Genomic DNA, 19504 nt, shown 5'->3' with positions numbered 1-19504 from the left:
ATTTTTTTCCTTCAGAAGGGCAGCTGCTTTTACTGTTTTTCATTGGAGCAGTTTCTTCAGCTGCGCCTCATAGTTTTAGCAAGGCATAGTAAATGGAGTAAAAGTACAAACCCCAGATACTAACATCAATAAAAGTCAGTCAGGGTTACTGGGGGGATGTTGATTTGCAGTGTAGATGGTGTAAGAGTCTAAGAATACTATTAAAATTACTTTCCAACCTTATGTATGTATGATTTTTATTTTTTTCCCTTTAGTACCCTGATCTACAAGTTTGGAAGAACAGAAGAGTTATGGGCATGAGTTGTTGCCTATGGCATTTCTATTCCACAGTTGCTATGTCGTACTATGTATGTAGATATATTTACATTTATTTGTTCTTGGTTTGCTTTCTAAATTGAATGAACTGAGGCAAATTACAATTTCTGTAATAAGCTCCCTCTTTTCACAGGACAGATTTGTGAATATGTACATATGACTGTATATATCTTAAAAAGGGAATGTCAGGCTTTCCTTCTGAAACCTTCAGGCTTATTTATTCAGATACAGGGGTTTCTGTCAACCCCTGAGGCTTGATCTTCCACACCTTCATGTGTGTTAGAGACTTCAGGGGAACCATTAGTGAACAAGCAGGACAAAGGCTGTACCCTGTGAAAGGGGTGATTACTGTTATGTAGGGGGGAGCACAAAGCCAATTCTGCAAGGGCTGCCTGTGTAACCTGAAGGAGTAGCCAGCGCATGGAAGTGACACGGCTGAGCCTGCTTTTAATGAGAGGAAATTCTGTTGTATGCTGAGATAAAAGCTGATTTTAAGAATTTTATATAACTGTTCAGAAAAATACAAAGTAGCTATTTTTTTGTAAAAGGTTATGAATTTTTAAACCAGGCCCTCCATCAAGCAGGTTCCGCATGGCAAATGAAAATGTTCTTGACTTCTGATTGCTACAGCACAAACAGCATTCGGTAGCACCACAGTCCTGAGAATTAATTTCATGCTGTTCTGGGTAATAAATACAAATTAGTATTTAAGGTATTTACTGGTGTTAGAATAAAACCCAACACACTGATGCCAGTCCTACTTAAAAGACTATAAACGTGAGTCGAACTAGCATCTTTAAAATTATGCTAGCAGAATTCAGGGGAAGCTTTTTGCTGATAAATGAACAGTTACCCTGCTGCCCATTACCTTTGCTATTTAACAGGAGATCATTTTGAGTGGGGATATAGTAGATGTATTTATTGCTCACAGTCTTACCTTGAAATAATTGCCAGTTTTAGGACAGCCATTTGCTCCGGTTAAAATGTATTTATCTCCTAAATTTGCTGGGCAGTTTATGGGAATAATTCCATTGTTGAAATCCAGTTTCTTCTAGCTATACAGAAAGGGAGAACAATTATGCTTTATAACTTTGGCCTGATCTTGTATATTCATCTGGCTCTTGGTGACTTCATGAGTTCAGTGTGGTTTTTAAAGCATTTGAATCTACCTGGTGTCGAAGAGCTTTTATGATGCTCCATCTATCAAGACTGCTGACCGAATGGTATTGAACTGCAGAACGTACCTTCTGTGCATGGTTACTGTATCCTGTTCATCATTAATTGCTCCCTTGGGGGAACCTCTCCAGTGGACAGAATATGAAGCAAATACTGCAGCTGAAATTGTGCTACTGGCCAGACCAACTTCACCCCAGCTTCACCGTCCTGCAGTGAGTTGCAGTAGATTCACTGCTGTTTATCAGAGCTGTGTACACAAGTTGTCTGTTTGGTTGTCATTTCAGAAAACTGCAATAAACTTTACCTTATGTTCTCAAACTAGTGAATTGAGCAGGAGTACTCGGAAGTAGTCCAGTAGTACTGATCTTTGAGCAAGTCGTAACTCCAGGTAATAAGTAAAACCCAACGTTTGTGGTTTTAGGTCTGTCATTTCTTGCTGAGGAGCTTGGGCATGTTGCTAGCTTTTTTTTCCTAAGTGAGAAACTGGTGTGGCCTATAACTAATCTCAGTTGCAGGATCTTGCACTGGCCACTTGAACAGCACAGGCTGCTGGACTCTGGAAGGCTCTTACAGCATGCTTTAATGCAAGTTCCTGCTTAAAAAAACAAGTTTTTCTTTAGAACAGCGCAGGAGCTTCTTTGGGGTTACCTCATTTTCTACCAGATGTCTGCTTTCTAGCAAATATTTCTCAACAAGTCAGTCATCGCTTTTGACTGGAATGTTCATGCCCTCCATACAGCTGCTAGGAGGAGAACAGAGACAGGTTTGAGCATTTGTCTTTTGTGGTAGCCTAAGCTGAAAGCAGGGGTAGTACAAGAAATTTACAAGTGTCTGAGGTCTGCTTTTATACACCCCAGGCAGTTCCAGCACAGGCCAAGGTGGCTAGGGACAGTTCACTTTGTGTCTTAGCCCACCATCATTGGCAGTTGTGAAGATAAATAACCCTTGAGTTGCTCCTAACAAAAGGTTTTTCGCTTTGGCCAATTTGTGTAACTGTAAAATTCTTCAGTAACAACTTTCTCTAACAGACGTCTCGTGTAGGGCTTGCTCAGGAAGTCATATGCTGTATTGCTAGTCACAGCATGTATTTTAACTGCTCCCTTATTTATGTATGTCCTCTGTAATGCAGTTAAGTCGTTCCTTTGTGAGCCTGTGAGTCTTCATTTATTTATAGCACAGTATAGGAAAAGGCTGTGGATGAACTTAAAAGCAGGCAGCTTCTGCAGCCTCTGTCTGACTGGAAATGTATCACGAGCCTTGATGTATGACTTAAGTAAGTGTGCCGTCTGAGCATGCTGCCTCAGCACAAGTGGCAAGATCAGTTCTATGAGGAAATAACCTGACAAAGGTTTTGGAAGAATGGTACTGGTGTTTCATGCTGGACTTGTGTATCCCTGGAGGGGGCAGAACAGCACTACCACAGGTAGCATGCACTTCAGACAGTAGCCAAGGTCACGAACAGAGTGAGGCAACTTGAACAAGTCATTTGCAAATGAAGAAGTTTGTTCTTTTAACCTCTTGTATCAAACCCAGGAAAAAAATCAGACAAATAAAACCAATCTTTTTAGTACAGAGGTGGTTTATTTGTGCTTTATTAGACACCTTCCAGGCCCCACAGGACTGCGATCTGAGGCTTAACTTCTTAGTTGTTTGCTTTAAGGCACTCAAACCAGAACCCTCAATCAACTTCTCATTTGCAGAACTAAGCTGATTGATTGATAGGCAACAAGAGGTTTTAGTGTTTGATAATTACTAATGTGTTATAAATTCTAAGCAAGAGTATTTAAAGTTTGTTTTGCTGCGAAGAACAACTGTCTCACTGCAGGTGCAAAGATTAATGCTTCTCATGAGTGTTAGGAGGCAGGAATAAGGAGATCTTTCCTGGGGCCTTGTTCTTTACAGTTTCCTGCTGGGGAGAGTAAAGTACTATTTCTTTTTTATTAGACTGCTATTTTTATCTGGAGGGAAGAAGCTGTCACAGAAACCTGCACATACCTACAATGATTCAGAAAAGCATACTGGGGTGGATATAATACACACTGAGCACTAACACTGACTTAAATAAAACAACAAAACAAAAGCCACTATAAATGTAGTTCCTGGTGCAATTATTCACTCACTGAAACAGTCCAGGTTGTACTACATCCTCCCATTCTCAAAGATTTATTTCAATTTGGGGTGGGAAAGGTGATGACGTTAATATAGCCATCTGTCTGCTGGCAATTTAGTGTTCCCTTTCATATTCTGCCTTTTAAGTCTCTTTGGCAGAGCATAGCTGCTGGTGTAGCAGCTTAAGCCCTTTGAACAGCTCAGGGTCCATGCTATTCCCAGAAAGCAATATCTCACTCAGGATGCATCAGTGGCTGCATTTTGTCCAGAGCTCCTCGTGTCCCGCCAGCAGCAACATGCACCACCCCCTGGCAGGAGCTTCTGCAAACGTTCAGTACAGACACTCGCACCAGGCTGTGCTTAAGTTACATCACTGTTGCTGGAGATGCTGCGTGAATGAGCCTGACCAGCCAAACCGCCGCCATGGGCCTGGCTTCCTTCTCCACAAAACACAACAGATGAGTTGTCGGGGTCATCCTCAGCATCATTGTGCAGCACCTCTAGACCAGGCATGTTCGGGTTCTTCAAATACTGGGAAAAGCCAGAAACAACAGTTTAGGTATATAAGCCACTTAACAGATGCATTACAAGACAGAGCAGATACCACGAACTTGCTGCAGACCAGAATTCACAGCGGCAGCTGTTCCATTCCGGATTTCCTTGAAACTACACTGAACAAGGAGAAAGTTAAAAATACCTTATTTCTGTGGGAGGAAAAAGAAAATCAATCATGAAAACATCCACTGAAGCTGACTTAAAGCCACCTGCATTTCCTATTTTTCAGTAATTTTTGGCTAATATTGTTTTCCTGTCAGTTTAAGCAAAATCCTACTAGTTAAGAAAAAGCCACAGAAGAAAACACTATTATACTGCTGGGGACACATCTTCCAACAGCAGGAATCTAGCAACTGACCGCTTGTCTAAAGCACTGATGTAGCAAAGGAAAGCCAAAATTCTGGTTTGTTCAGTGCCAGGCAAGTCAGATCTACATACTACTACCAGCAACCTCTAGTGACATGCTTCTCTTGTATCTACTTTCTGCTTTGACTTGCCTTCTGTTCCTCCCAAATTAAGTCCTCAGCTTTACAAGGAACACATAAAGAAAGGAACATTAGAAAGCGGCCAGAGGAAACGCTTTCTGTTGCTCCTGCCACCCCCACCTATTCTTCTTATCTCTAATCTGATGATGTGTTTTACAGGGAATTGGAGCCATCTTCAGGTACTGAACCAAAAACCACACCTGCCATTGAACATTTTATTCCCTGATTTAAAAATAAAATAAAATAAATGTCTGGAACACCTTCGTGTTGTTGAAAGACAGGCATAGCTTGTAGTTTTACTCAAAAGCTTGTTCTGTACTGTAGGAGGTGTCATAATCTGGCTGAGATGGGATGGCAGCTCAAGTCACATCAGTTGTCGGACAGTATTAACCTTAGTTTCAATTAAGGTACCACCCTCTCTGTAATCATAGCTAATGGCTAAGGAGCAACAGGCTGGCTTTTCAGGTGTTAAACCCAAACATTTTATATGGGAACCTCGAATACATCCACTTCAAATTCAAGACATAAATGAACCTCAAAAGTTGGTTCTGCTCTGTGAAGGCATTTCTGCAGTAGAACTCCTCCCCACAGCTAAGATCCTTCTGTAAAAGAAGGAAGCATGTGATCTTTCTGAACATCTCAAGGAGTACATATGAAACTGGCTTTAAGCAGTCTCCTACATTTAAAGAGGAGAAGCCCCAAGCTGGTTGATCCCTTCTAAAAATACCCATTATAAAAAATCCTGTGTATTTTCCAGATGACTACAATTACTCCAGAACACAGGATGACAGACTCTGTTCTTGTGAGTCCTCTGCATAAGATGCTGAACTGTTTAAAAACACAGTACATGGATTTTTTTTCCTCCTATGTGAACTAGGCTCTGCTTGATATGTGCTACAGGTGCCTCCACTGAGCCTCATCAAATGGTAGCTGAGGTAGCAGGAAGAGAGACAATGATTTACTCCAGGGTCTGCAAGAAGTCTGGGTTCATTCACCCACACATCTATAATAATCTGGAAACAGAGCTCCATAATCACAGAATTACCATAGTACAAGGAACTACTCTGACAGGCAGATCTCTACAAAGAACTGACCTAGAGACCTGCAAACAAATACAGGCTTTTAAAAACATGGAATTTATGCTAAACAAGGACTTGGAAATTGGGAACTTGGCTTAAAGACTACTTTCGGTTTAAACACTAAAAAGAGGAAGATGAACAGGACTGAAACAATACTGGCTAGTGCAGAAATGTGTGAGCTACAAGGAGGAAAAAGTCCCAGGATGACCTTTTCATCCAAGTATTGATAAACCTACAGAGGAAAGAACAAAGCCCAAGAAGGTCCCCGAAGTAGTCCTCAGCCTTCAAGGCAGTCCCTGCTCTTAAAGCCATCAATGTTTGCTTTTCCATATTTGATTTTTAATGAGACCCAGGTCCCAAGTATGTGTTCTGCAACACACAACAGCTTTTTGCTTCCAGTAAGCAACTGTTTCAGGCTTGATGACTTAGATAAGCAATGAAAGGGGCAGACAAGGGGTAGTTAAGGAACAGAGAATCTTACTCTGGTTTCATAACAGGATTAGAGTAGCATTTGTATCTTAGTACAAACTGTTACTTTTCTTATGATCCCCCATTTTATTCCTCTTCTACTCAACTATTTCTTTTTCTATGCACTAAGTAAGTCAACTGTTTACATCTGTTTCCATTACACAACATACAGCTTTGTTCATATTCACTCCAAGAGCATTGCAGTCTTTTACAGGGGAGAGAAATATAAAACATTTTCACATACCTCTTCAAAGTGTGGTGGGATTTGTAAAGGTGGCTGAGACCAATATTTAAGTTTTTTGTGGTATCTCCACAGTAATAACAAACCAACTGCTACCAGATTTACAGAAACTAACACCAACAGAAACGTTAGTACAATATATACAGCTCTGCTTGCCTCTGAAAAAGAGAAAAACCACAACAAATATACATATGGCAGGTTCATATTTATACAAATGTAAAAGAATACACAGCAAGCTGAAATTTACTATACTTGGTAATCAAAGTGTATATATATATATATATATATATAAAAAGTACATATATGTGTTCAGAAGTATCTTGTTTAGTGATTCCATGTGGCAGTCACCAGCACAGCCTAAGGCAAGCTCCTGCTTGACACACCAGCAGGGCAAAGGCAGAGCTAGAGGAATCACTGGCAATCAGAGAGCAGGCAGGGAGCACAATCAGTCCTTCCACCCTCAAGCTGTCAGCAAGGGCCATTATTGCCAGAGGTTTCTCTTTCAAAACATGCACCTCTTTTCAAGCCAAGGGAGCATCAGAAACTCCAGAATTGCAGCTCTGGGGCTCGTGATTAAGTAAGTATGTGATCAATATTACTCAGGAGGTCAGCTCCTGTGGGGCTTCAGAAACTGCATCTACACGTACTCCAGCACCTTCAAAAGCATTCTAAAGATGGGCTGTGCTGGCAATGGTGGTCACACAGAGGGAGTCAAGAGAGGAACAAGCTTCATTATCTTGTATGTGCACTCTCCCTCTCACTTATCTCCCACAAAAACATGGCACTCAACATGTTGTCAGAGAAGAAAGCAGGTCCAAGGGGAGATGGATGTTCCTGTCCTGCAGCAGGCAGTGGCCGAGGGAGAGGATTTGCAAGAGCAACACCATCTCCTTCATTAATGGCTTCCCCTGAAGACCAAGTATTTGTATTTTCTTTCCTTGCATATTTGTAGCGAGTAATACCCACAGCAGTATTTACAAAGGAGAAGGACATGGGGAAGAGTACAATGAAGACTCTTAATTACCGACTGAAAAATTCCTCATTCTTTTGCCATTAATGACAACTGTGAACTACTATCAGTGGTGCTGTCTTAGCACTCCTGACAAATCACAGAAACACAGACTGGTTTGGGTTGGAAGGGACATTAAAGCTCATCCAGTTCCAACCCCCTGCCATGGGCAGGGACACCTTCCACTAGCCCAGGTTGCTCAAAGCCCCATCCAGCCTGACCTTGAACACTGCCAGGGATGGGGCAGCCACAGCTTCTCTGGGCAACCTGTGCCAGTGCCTCGCCACCCTCACAGGGAAGAACTTCTTCATAATATCTAAATATACCCTTGGTATATACCCGGGTATGTAACACAAGATAAGACTAACAGTTACATGAGCTAAGGCTCATGTTACACTCATCCCAATACACAGAAAAATGTAACAAAGTTCTATTTATACCACTGATTGTAGTTCTGTAACACTCTGGGACACTTTGCAGTCCAAGTAACTGGAATTCTGGATATGCCAACAATTCTACTTGAATTCTAAAACAGTAAAGTGTCAATTCCTTTAGATTTCTGATTTTGAATAGTGTATTGCTCATCTTTGTCTCCTGTTAAAAAGACAAAAAAAGAAGTGTTACTGTAAACACTAGACCCGTCTTCAACACAAATCCCCTCCCGTATTTAATTTGCTCATTCAAAAAGCACAGATTTTGTTTTTCAGACTTCAGCTTTCTCGAACAAGAGAAGCCATGGAATATATTCCAAATTCCCTACTCGAATGCAATGCAAAATTTTTTTCCAATTAAGTGAAGCTCAGCCATTTGAAACCATCTGTGACAGCACGAACAGCAGAGGCATGAGAATGGATGCACAGTCTCATTTTAACCACCATGTGCTGCTGGATGCTTTGATACACCTTCAGTAACAGCTCAGGCAGCAAGCACAATATAGGAAAGCAGAAGGAAAAAACAAGCCATGAGAAGTGCCCCTCCACCACCAGAGGAGACTGACGGAGGTGTAGTCAGTGAAGAGCTTCCATCCCCTCAGCTCCTTCTACTGAAGGGGAAAACAGCTGATGGCCAGTGCAAAACCTCCAGTCTCTACATGGCCAGCATAGTCTTTTGGTTATTTTTAACCTGTGAGGGGCTAGGAGAAGGGCCTCAGGGAGGCCTACAGAAGCATACAAGAGTAACCTCTTGTCTGAATCTCAAACATGAAAGTATTTTAGGTGTGTCAGAAAAATACACATTAGTGCAAGAGAGGAAGGAAGTGGAGGCATTTTTCAGCCTGAAACAAAGGCCTTTTTTAAAGAAATTATTTTTTTCTGCTTCTGTTTTTTAACATTTGACTTGAGAATGACATTATTGTGAATCTTCTTTCTTTTTTTTCATTTTTATTTTTATTTAAATATAACTTAATTCCTCCCCTGCAATGCCGGCCTGTCGAGAACACAATTATCAGGGCCACAGACAGCAGTGTAAGTATACAACGAGACCCACACCTCTAAGTCTCAATATGAACAGCTCATCCCAGCTGCCCCAGCATGTTTCTAGTAACTCTGCCTTTCTCTGCCCTAGGAGTGGGTGACATCAGGCCAAAGCAGCCTGTTACTAAAGCTGCCAGCACAAACAAGCCCAGCACAGGAAAGGAGGAAGGATACTTCAGAGTTCTTCCAAATTGCCCAAGCAACCTTTGGAATCTTAAAGCCACCTTTGATAATGTGCAGATCCTCTCCCTTGATGTGCAATGTAATTTAACCTTTGTTTCACACAGAGGAAAAGAAGATGGTTTTGAAATTCTGTAAGGCATGCAGTACTTGTGCCAAGACCAAATTCACTTTTTTCAAAACACCAAATGGTGACATTCACCACTAGGGGAAAAAATAAAGAGTTTTCTTCCTCCATTTCTGCTGTTTGCCTAGAGACACTGACTCGCACCTCTTAGCCACAACGGCATTATGAGCAAAGTAAATTAGAGAGAAGTCTTACTTTTTTAATAGAACTTGTTGCATTCTCCCAGTAGGACACATGATACTGAAGAGAGTATCCTGCTTCAGTTCCGAACGGGGGCGTGACACTAATGAGAAGTGAGTCAGAGCTTACAGTCACACTGTTCACTTCAGGAGGCCCTATAGTAGCTGCACATAAAGAAAGAGCAGTGAACCTCTGCCATGCAGAACAGCTTCATGTACTGTCTCCAATCTTACTTTGATACTCTCAGCAAACATGCTAAATATGGGGAATACAACATTTTCTCATCTACTTCATGCATTTATGATATCTACTTTATTACAAATCTAATGAAAAAGACTTGAAAGCGTAAGTGAAACGAGACAATTAAAAAGTTTCCTGTTACCTTTCCCTGGAAATTCAGTAAATACTCACTAGAATGTATCTGCATTTATCTGCAGTTAATGGTGATACCATTTTGTTCCCCTTTCTTTTACCCTTCAACTAGCCTGCCACATACTCTATATTCACTAAAAACCACACTGGTCAATAGATTGGAAAAGGAGTAACTAGTTTCCCACTCCTTGCTTTGATATCTCCATCTGCCCTATAGGTTAAAGATGATAACTTTCTTTAGTCAAGTACTCTGAGGTCTAAACCATGAAAAATATTACATAAAGTACTATCAGTCCTAATACCAGAGACCTGTGCGATCACAGGTCATATATGGTCACTAGTCATCTAGCTGCTGTATCTTGGCTTCTTTCAGCAGTTAAGCTTACCAGCATTTCTAAAGCACTCCTGGATCTCTAAACAACCCCACTCATGCAAATATTAGAGTAGTTAACAGCTGCTTGAATACTAAAGAGGGGTAACTATTAAAGTAAAAATCAATCCTTGCATGCAACCATTACTCACTGTACCTCAAAACTCCCAGCACAACCTGCTCTGTCCTCTGTCGCTTTAGAGAGAATTGCCCCCAGGATCTTTTTATTGGTAGAGAAATTTCAGTTTCTTTCTACTTCCTGTTGCTGTATAACTGCAAATGCCTTGTGTGTCCTTGCAAATTCCTAAAGCTCCCCTCTCAAGTGGGACTGAACCAAACATTAAAGGAAGAGAACAGCCTGACTGAGCAGCCAGTGGTCTCAGTGCCTAGGAACTGATCTCCAGGGCAGTCACACAGGAATGATCACATAATGTTCCTCCTGCTCCCCACCAAGGAACAGACACATAAATGTCTTTCCCACACCAAGCCTCTTCTTTGTCTTGCATTCCCATGAGCCCAGAGCTCTTGTAACCTCAAAGGATCCCACTCCTGAACAATCGCGTACCACAAGGATGGTATAGATACATCGGTTGTAGACTTCAATGCAGGATTCAGGCAATTCCTCAGCCTTGCACTCTTTACTGCTAGAGAAATTCCAAGATTTAGAACAGAAGTCACCAGGGAAAGCATCACACTCTGCAGCATGGATTACCACTGCTCCTCACAAGATATGGGAGAACTTGAACTAAAGAGTTAATAAATCTATTCCTCTGCTTCATTATTACCTCAGAGGTGTTTTTAAACTCTGAAATTTACTTTCTTCTAATCCTGTAACCAATCACAGCAGGGCAAAGAGCAGACCTTATAAAGAACAACAACATGCTTGTTCACACATTTAACAGGATTTAACGTGCACCCTTAACCCTTCTACACAGTAGTCAGGACAGTTTATATTTCTTAGAAAAGGGATCTGTTCAACAGAAACAGGTAGTTTGTACTCAGACCACAACAAATCAAGGGAGTGTATGTGTCCGTGTGGCAGTGCTAAGTGGGAAAATAAGGAAACAGAAAACTCTTAACACAGTAATGTTGTAGCTCTTAACAAGGCTCAACCACCGAAGGAATCTCATCTGTTTCTCTTTTGATACTTATTGAAAAAGGGCACTGCTAATCCCACTTCAGAGGAATTAAGTGTTATCAGTTTCCTACTAACACACCAAGGCCTTGCTGTCTTCATTCACTGAACACCTATGGTTCTCTCACTTGGCTTTTGTACATAATAGAGTCAGAAAGTCTACAGCAAACAACAGGTTTGGTTTTTTTTTTTCCCAAAGAAATCTTTGAGAGAGAGAGACTGAAACCATAAGCAGCACTTACTGTTTCTCTCTGCCACAAAGGGATCTGTTTCCACCCAGTCAGAAGTCACTTGCCCCAGCTCAGCCCTCACGCGCAAAACAAGAGTCCAGCGCCGCTCCTTAAGTGACCAGGGGAGACTGCATTCAGTGTGGGTGATCCGGGTGCAGTTCATCTCATCCCACTTGTTGAAGGCCCCTCTGCAATGCAGAACAAAGGACAAATAAAGCACCAGCAGAACTGTGCAACAATCTAAAATACAATCCCTTCCACTAAGACAATTTTGGGGATGAAAGAACGTGTTACAAAACTACCACTTTCATGCCATCTGAATTCCCCAGCCCTTTCAGCACCTGCACCTCCTCAGGATCTGGAGAAAATTAAAATTAGCAAGAGAGAATTTGGTAAGGCTAAAATTCCACAGGAAACTATGCAACATTTCTAGGTGCACTTCAGGTCTTCAATCTTCTCAGTTCAGTGGACGTATCACAGGCTAAGAGATTACCAGGCTTCAGATTCTGCTTTCAGGTATACATAAAAGCACATGTAATAGACATCTTTTATTTCTGTGTTTGTTCATTTCTAGGTGGGTTTTGTTCAGTTGGTTTTGTTTGTTTGTTTTAACTAATTGTTACTGGATTAGTACAAAATCACTTTGGTTGTTTTCAGAACTATTTACTTACGTTTTATAATTGACTGTGTATAACACCAAGCCTCTACCCACTTCAACAGGAGACCACCTCAGCAAGCTATGAAAGTTATAGGAATAAATCATCACATCCTTTGGTGCTGGTAAACGGGGAGAAGATTCTAAAGTAAGAAGAGGAATAAAACCAGTTATTGAAACATTCAAGTACACTGTAGCTAGCATTTGATCTCTAAATTCCTTCACCATATATTATATTTTAATTGCTTTGCAGGCAAACCATTCTTCCTCCTTCCATTTCTACCTGCACATGTACCAATACATTTAAGTCCCCACTATCCATAAAACACTGAAATGCAACTTACTACTTTTATTTATTTCATACAGAAGATAGTACTGTAAGTCCAGTACAAAAAAATAAACCCCATTACAAAAGCTCATCTATTTAAATTGTCCACATCTTACATTTTACTGTGTTAACTTCTCGGAACACATTTTTCCTGCCCATCTGTCTCCTGCTAACTTGTTTGAAAACACGGAGGTTGCTTCACTGAAATCTTCCAAGAAAGGGGGTAGGGAACCCTTCTCAAGCCATTCACAAGCACCATTCCACTTGCAAAGCCTCAAGTTTCATCTGTTTTGAAACTGATTTCACAATGTAAAAAAAGAACAGAAACCTCTGTTAGAGGCATGCATTCCACTAGTAGCAATGTCCATCCAAATTTGGTCATGCTATGAACTCCTGGGGGTGAACAAGGACTGCAGTCATGCTTAAGCTGCTTTTCAGGAGGCAAGCAACACAGAAGTGGAGAGCAAAAGGTTGCATCTCTGCTGACCCAAGCAGGGTAGAGAAGGAAGCTGTCTACTGGGACTGGAGGGCTGCCAAAGGCCAGGCACCAAGCACGCAGCAGAGGGGTAGGAAAAACAAGGGAGGGGAGGGAAAGAGGAAGAAAAGGTTGGATGGATGAATGGCAGCTGAGCAAAAGGCAGAGAACCAAAGGCTGGAGAAACAGGGCGAGAGGGTGAAGTAAAGAAAGCTGGATGAGAGGTGGGGGAGCAGCTGGAGGGAGGTGTTAGTAAACAGGGCAAAACAGCAGGCTGAAGAACTATAAAACACTGAAAGACATGGAGATCAACAGTAAGGAATTGGGACAGCCAAAAGCAAGAGACTATGATTACCACCAGTAGGCTGAGGTGAGGAAGGCAGGAAAATGCAATCATCTAATGCCTTCAAAACCAAAACAGCCTCACACTTGTAACCACAGCCTTGCAGTGGCTCAAGTGGGAAGGGCCTCTGGGAGCTCTCTAGTCCAAGCCCCTGCCACAAGTAGAGCCAGCATTAAAACTGGCTCCTCAGCGCTTTCTCCAGGCAAGTCTTGAACCTCCAAGGACAGAGCCTGCATGGCCTTGCTGGGCAATGGCTTCACTGCCTGCCTGTCCTAAAAGGGAGAAAGGTTTTCCTTCTATACTTGACTCATATATGCCTATGTAGCGGGTCCCCTTACGACACTAAACATAGGGGGTCAACAGATCTTAAGCTCAAAGACAACCACAACATGATATATCACATTATAAGATTTCATTTTTTGTTCTTAAAACAATAATCTCCTAAAATATGGTTGTTTGTTTTTTTTTTTTTCACATAAATAAGATCAGATGATGAAGCACTTCAGCTAAATTCTGTCCCCAGCCTTCTTTGGGAACATGGGGATAACGTTAAAAAGTTTTTTCTTTTTGATTTCTACACCTGTTTTGTTACACAGCACTAGACAGCAGACTGATGCTGGCGGTGCCATCTTTGGGAAGAGACACCATGCCAGGCTCTTAACAACCTCCATGTACAGGAAAGAGATGACACAAATCTTCATGAAGTTTCCTTAAACCCTAAGTCCATTTACAAAATAACAAGGTTAAGATCTCAAAGGTTTAATTAGGCATGTTACTAATTCCTTAGCCTCTTAGCCACTACTTTTAAGTAGTGCTCTTAAGTAAACACACATTGCTGTAGGCTACAGATGGATCATTGAGCACTGCAAACCTGTTTGAGTTTCCTTATACCTATAAACGCGACCTAATTATTAATCTCCTGCATATGTTCTTCATTTAAGGAAAGTTTTCACTTTCCAGACACCAGATTCTTTCTTGCACTCTTACCACTGGTCTGGCATGTGGCAAGGTATCTCACACCATCAGTAATCTGATAGAAACTGATTTTACAGACACCAAGAAAGCTGTCAGAACGAAACACAAGCAATGGCTTTGGGTTTCTCCCCTCAGAAAAAAAAAAAAGGGGGGGGGAATAATAAAAAGCAATGAAGAACGAGGGCAGCTGGTCCATGTTCCCCTCAATTAGGACTTCACACTGATTACTCTGCTTTAGATTAGCATTCAAAACCAGAACATTTCCCCTAACAGCTTCAAAAACACTGACAGTTATCAAATATACGGCTCTGCAGTTGGATATCAAGATGCTGCGTGCCACAAGGCACTTACTACTGCACTGAAGAGCTGGGTTTGTAGAGCACCAAGGGAACCCATCTGTATTTCAGTTAGACATCTCAACTTGACAAGGGAAGTTACTTAAATTGCTGAAATCATGCACTGTACTCTGTAATGACCTTCAGCTTGTGTGAGCCAAAGCAACAAAATACATACTTCAGAAAAAAAAAGCACTTACATATGAAAGTATCCTCAAAAAACAGAGTCACCTCAGCCAGGGCAAGGCAGAAACATCCTATCCTTCCTTCCCCTCTGGAAGGTGGTCTCGCTGAGCCAGTTCTTTTAAAGCATCTCCCAAACAACACTCAGATTGTTTTTTCCTGATGCAGAGACTTCCTGTCTCTTCAAACCGCAAGTCAAAGCTTTCACACAGCAGAGTGTGAAGCCACAAGTTACAGTAAGTGAAAGCAGCTCAGCTTGGCCTAGCTATCAGTTTCACAGCACCCATTCCTGCTCCTGGATAATTTCTGATTCCTTCCCTCGCATCAGCCTGAGAATACATCATTTTGCTGTCAAAAAAAGAAGTCAATAGGGGGGTAAAATGGGTGGGGGGTGTGTGTGTTAATGGACTTTTGTCCTCTGGTACTAAACTGGCTTCTCATATAATCAGACAAGCACCAAAACCTGCAAAATGTCACTAGCAGAAGTGTGTGGCCAGGAGGGGACAGGCAGCAATTGCTGGCTATTCCTTTGGCTCAGATTTTGAAGTGTAGCATCACCATTTACACCAGAAGAAACATGGTACACTGTGCCTACAAAAGAGAGAACAGAGGCTGAGGAGGTCCTACACACAAGCCAACACAAGAACAGCTCCGTAGGAAACCCTCCTAGTGCAGCTGGGATGGGACTGGGCAACACTGACTGCAGCAGGTCCCCCTGGCTTGCCCCAACCCACCCATGGGCATTAGGACTCCTGAGTCCATCTACAGCCTGCAAGCCTGGTAAGTCAGCTGCTCCCAAACAGCCAGGCAGCCGCACAGGACTCACCAGTCACAGGCTGGTCAGCCAGACCTTGATGAACACAACAAAAGGTGACAGCGGACACACTGAACTCATGGAGGTACTTGCATGATAGAATAAGGCCCACACTGTACACATACCTCATTCGAGATATGTCACAGCAGCTCTTCTGCACTTGCTGGGATACAGAGTGAAGCCAGGATTATATACTCATCAGCTACAGCTGAGACCCAGCCTGAAGAGCTTTGCTTTCAGGGCCTCCATTATGGCAAAGCATTTACATATAAGTCTAAATCCATTCCTACCCAAACTGTCAATTCACAAAATCAGATAGAGGCGGCTCTAGTTTTTTACTGTTGTTTAACATCTTCATTGATAATCCGGGTGAGGGGATCGAGTGCACCCTCAGTAAGTTTGCAGACAACACCAAGTTGGGCAGGAACATTGATCTGCTGGAGGACACAAAGGCTCTGCAGAGGGATCTGGACAGGCTGCGTCAAGGGGCTGTGGCCAAGGGTGTGAGGCTCAACAGGGCAAAATGCAAGGTCCTGCACTTGGGCCACAACAACCCCATGCAATGCTCCAGGCTTGGGGAAGAGTGGCTGGAAAGCTGCTCAGTGGAAAAGGACCTGGGGGTGGGGATTGATGGAGCTGAACATGAGCAGCTTGTGCCCAGGCAGCCAAGGTGGCCAAAGGCATCCTGGCCTGTGCCAGCATAGCGCGGCCAGCAGAACTAGGGCAGTGATTGTCCCCTGTACTGCGCACTGGTGAGGCTGCACCTCAAATTCTGTGCTCAGTTCTGGGCCCCTCACTGCAAGAGAGACACTGAGGTGTTGGAGCAGGCCCAGAAAAGGGCAACAAAGCTGGGGAAGGGTCTGGAGAGTAAGTCTTACAAGAAGCAGCAGAGGGAACTGGGGGTGTTTACTCTGGAGAAGAGAAGGCTCAGGGAGACCTTATTACTCTCTACAACCTGAAAGGAGGACATAGTCAAGCACAGGTCAGTCTTTTCCCTCAAGTAACAAGCGACAGGACAAGAGGTAACAGCCTCAAGCTGCACCAAGAGAGGTTTAGACTGGACATCAGGAACAATTTCTTCACAGAGAGGGTGCTCAGGCATTGGAACAGGCTGTCCAGGGAAGTGCTGGAATCACTGCCCCGGTAAACGTTCACAAACCGTGCAGATGAGGCCCTCAGTGCCATGGCTTAGTGGTGGACTTGGCAGTGCTGGGGTAGCGGTTGGACTCCATGAACTCAAAGATTTTTTCCAACCAAGCTGGTTCTTTGATTCTACGATTCTAGTACAGTCGACAAATGGGTGGCACACCACAAACTACAACCACATACACATACACCGTACCAACCCCCCCGCCCCCGGCTGAACTGCACAAGTTTTAGCTGCTCTCTCACAGACCCTCCTGCCCCGTGCCCGGCAGCAGAGCCGGAGGCAGCCCACACCACGGCACGTTTCTAGGAGCAGCAACCCCGGGCTGGGCAGGAGAAACCCGGACTTGTCCTCCTTCAGAGGTACACGCACGGGAAGGGTGAAACCCGCTGACAGCCCCGCTCTCCCCACTGCTGTCCCCCTGCTGCACTTCCCGCACCCATTGGACAGGCCCCGCTGCCCCCACCACAGCCGCCTCCAGGGCCGCCCCAGCCCGGGGCCCCGCGCCACAGGCTTCCGCTGACGCCCGGGCCGGAAGCCTGTCGAGGGACAGAAGCACCGAGAAGCGAAGCCCGGGCGGCAGCCCCCAGCCCTGCGCCGCCGGCCGCGACCGCAGCGAGCCCCGCGCCCCGCTGCACCCACCTGCACCTGAGGCCCGCACCGCGCCGAGGAGGAAGAGAAAGGGGAGCAACGCCCGACACGGCATGGCCCGGCTGGCAGCGCCCTCCACCCGGCCCCGCTCGCTGCCAGTGGCTGCTCGCCGGTCTCTGAGGAGCGGGGCCGGCGGCGGGCAGACCACGCGGGGACCACTTCACACCCGCGGGCCGGCGGCTCTGGCTACAGCTGATTACGGGGAGCCGAGCGACCGCTCCCCTCCATCCCAGCTCTGCTCCGCCTCCGCCGAGGGGAGGGTGAAATCCACGACACCCTACGAGAGGCAGACCCCGCCCTCGGTCCCGCCTGCAGCGTCGCGGGGTCGGGGACCAAGGGGACCAGCGGGCCCAGCGGGGGCGGAGAGTTTGCGGCCGCGTCGTCGCTTGTGGAGTGGCCCCGGCCTGGCGTGAAGGCGGGTCACGGCCCAGCGCCGGCGGCTGCCCGCGGTCAGCACCGCAGAGGGCTGCGGGTGCGTTTATGGCGTGCTGTCGATGTGAGAAAATGTTGCCATGAAGCGGTTGAAGTTCCCCACCTTTCTTTGGTGCACCTAGCGTAAGCTGCACCGACCGTGCTTGAGCCTAACCTCATACCTTAAACCGGTGCTAATTATTAGACGGTATTGCGATTAAAACATCTAGAGGTGGTGCCGGGGGGTGGTGTGTCAGCATTCCTCCCAGATAATTATTAACAGAGCAGTTGTTTTGAAATAATTCACTAGGCAGAGACCTGTCTTTAAGAGCTTTCAGCAGTGCTTTACTTAAAAGCACGGTAAAGCAGAGGGGTGCCTTCTGAACAGAGCCAGAATGCTCTCTCTTCAACACTTCGGAGAGAAAACGTTTTATTAGCAGCCTTCCAGTGCCTAAAGGCAGCCTACAATAAATCTGGAGAGGGGCTTTTTACAAGAGCTTGTAGGGATACCACAAGGGGAAATGGTTTTAAACTGAAGGAGGAGAGATTTAGATTAGATATAAGGAAGAAACTCTTCCCTATGAGGGTGGTGAGGCACTGTCACAGGTTGCCCAGAGAAGCTCTGGCTGCTCCATCCCTGGCAGTGTTCAAGGCCAGGTTGGATGGGGCTTTGAGCAAGGTGTTGCTGCCTATGGCAGGAGGGTTGAAACTACATGAGCTTTAAGGTCCCTTCCAACCCAAACCATTAAGTGATGATGAGATTCTATGATTAGTACAAGACTGGGCAGAAAGCAGAACTGCAACCAGCAGAACTGCCAACAAAGGAAACCATGAAGAGTTAGGGTACTTAAAACATCTTTAATTAATATTAATAAGGATGATGTTTGGCCACCTCAAGGCTCCCTGGGCAAAGTTTACACCACTGCCATCAGATTTCTGACGAAGAGAAAGTGGGCAAGTACAGCAAGAGTATCTTGTGCTCAGAGCACTAGGTAAGGGCTGGGCAGCTTTGATTTCCAAGCTTGTATGAATCACTTGATTTCGCTGTAGTTCAACTCCTCCTCAGTCGAGAGTTTCCTCCTTTCTCTTAGCCCTGTGTGGCTTGCTTTTATCAACTGCAAGCTTTCAGGGCAAAGATCCTCCTTCTGCAAGGAGTTACACTAATAAAGCAGAACAGAATCTCAGTCAAAGCCTTTTAATACTGACACAAATTATAAGAGCTAGAAAGTAGTACAAACAAAGGAGGGGGAAGAAAAAAGCAAATGGTGAAAAACTCACTGATTGGTTGGTTGATTCTCAAAATAAGATGGGCTGGAAAGGGATGTTAGAGATTAAAGTCATTGAGTTATGTTTCGCTCTGCTTAATATGGCTGACCTCTTTCTGAACCCTTCTGGGAAGAGTGACTCAACTCTTTCAGTCAAGCAGCACTGTTCTACTGAAACCCTCTGCTCCACGAGCTTCATCTGGGGATTTTCCCAGTGCCAGCTCTGTGCTGAGACAAAGATTCTTTAACTATAATATTTGAAGCCAGTGGAGAAATTTTGGTCATGCACTGTTAACCTGACTGTGGAGCATTTCTGTTGACAGCAAAGCAGGCAGCTGGGAAAGCCACTGGCAGTTTCTAACTGTGAAACTTACATAGCAAAACAGCAGGTCCAGAAGGCATGTTAATTTTGGTGGCAT

General features: G+C 44.2%; 2 protein-coding genes across 5 annotated transcripts in view; one reads left to right on the top strand and one right to left on the bottom strand.

Annotated features, from left to right (window-relative positions):
- The window catches only part of TMEM50B (transmembrane protein 50B), a 32361-nt gene extending 20026 nt beyond the window's left edge, over nt 1-12335 (top strand). For 2 of the 4 annotated variants that reach the window (XM_062622240.1, XM_062622241.1), the window contains exon 7: nt 255-1809. In XM_062622240.1, the coding sequence (XP_062478224.1) occupies nt 255-300 (46 nt within the window). In that variant the 3' untranslated portion in view covers nt 301-1809. Of the gene's footprint in view, nt 1-254; nt 1810-5397; nt 5484-12223 lie in introns of those variants that run through there. The other 2 variants (XR_009965528.1, XM_062622242.1) reach the window with 2 other exon arrangements.
- On the bottom strand, nt 3053-17576 carry IFNGR2 (interferon gamma receptor 2). Its single transcript, XM_062622239.1, has 7 exons — nt 17401-17576; nt 12175-12301; nt 11516-11691; nt 9412-9560; nt 7878-8031; nt 6432-6586; nt 3053-4131 (listed from the first exon to the last, which is right to left on the bottom strand). Exons 1-7 carry the CDS (start codon nt 17462-17464, stop codon nt 3961-3963), a joined length of 996 nt encoding a protein of 331 aa, XP_062478223.1. The 5' UTR covers nt 17465-17576; the 3' UTR covers nt 3053-3960.
- Between the last annotated feature and the right edge of the window lie 1928 nt (nt 17577-19504).

The sequence above is a fragment of the Pezoporus occidentalis genome, unplaced genomic scaffold, assembly GCF_034315485.1.
Source record: "Pezoporus occidentalis ecotype Australia unplaced genomic scaffold, CSIRO_AGI_Poc_V1 ctg24, whole genome shotgun sequence".
Lineage (NCBI taxonomy): Eukaryota > Metazoa > Chordata > Aves > Psittaciformes > Psittacidae > Pezoporus > Pezoporus occidentalis.
This window is presented reverse-complemented; position numbering and strand designations above follow the sequence as displayed.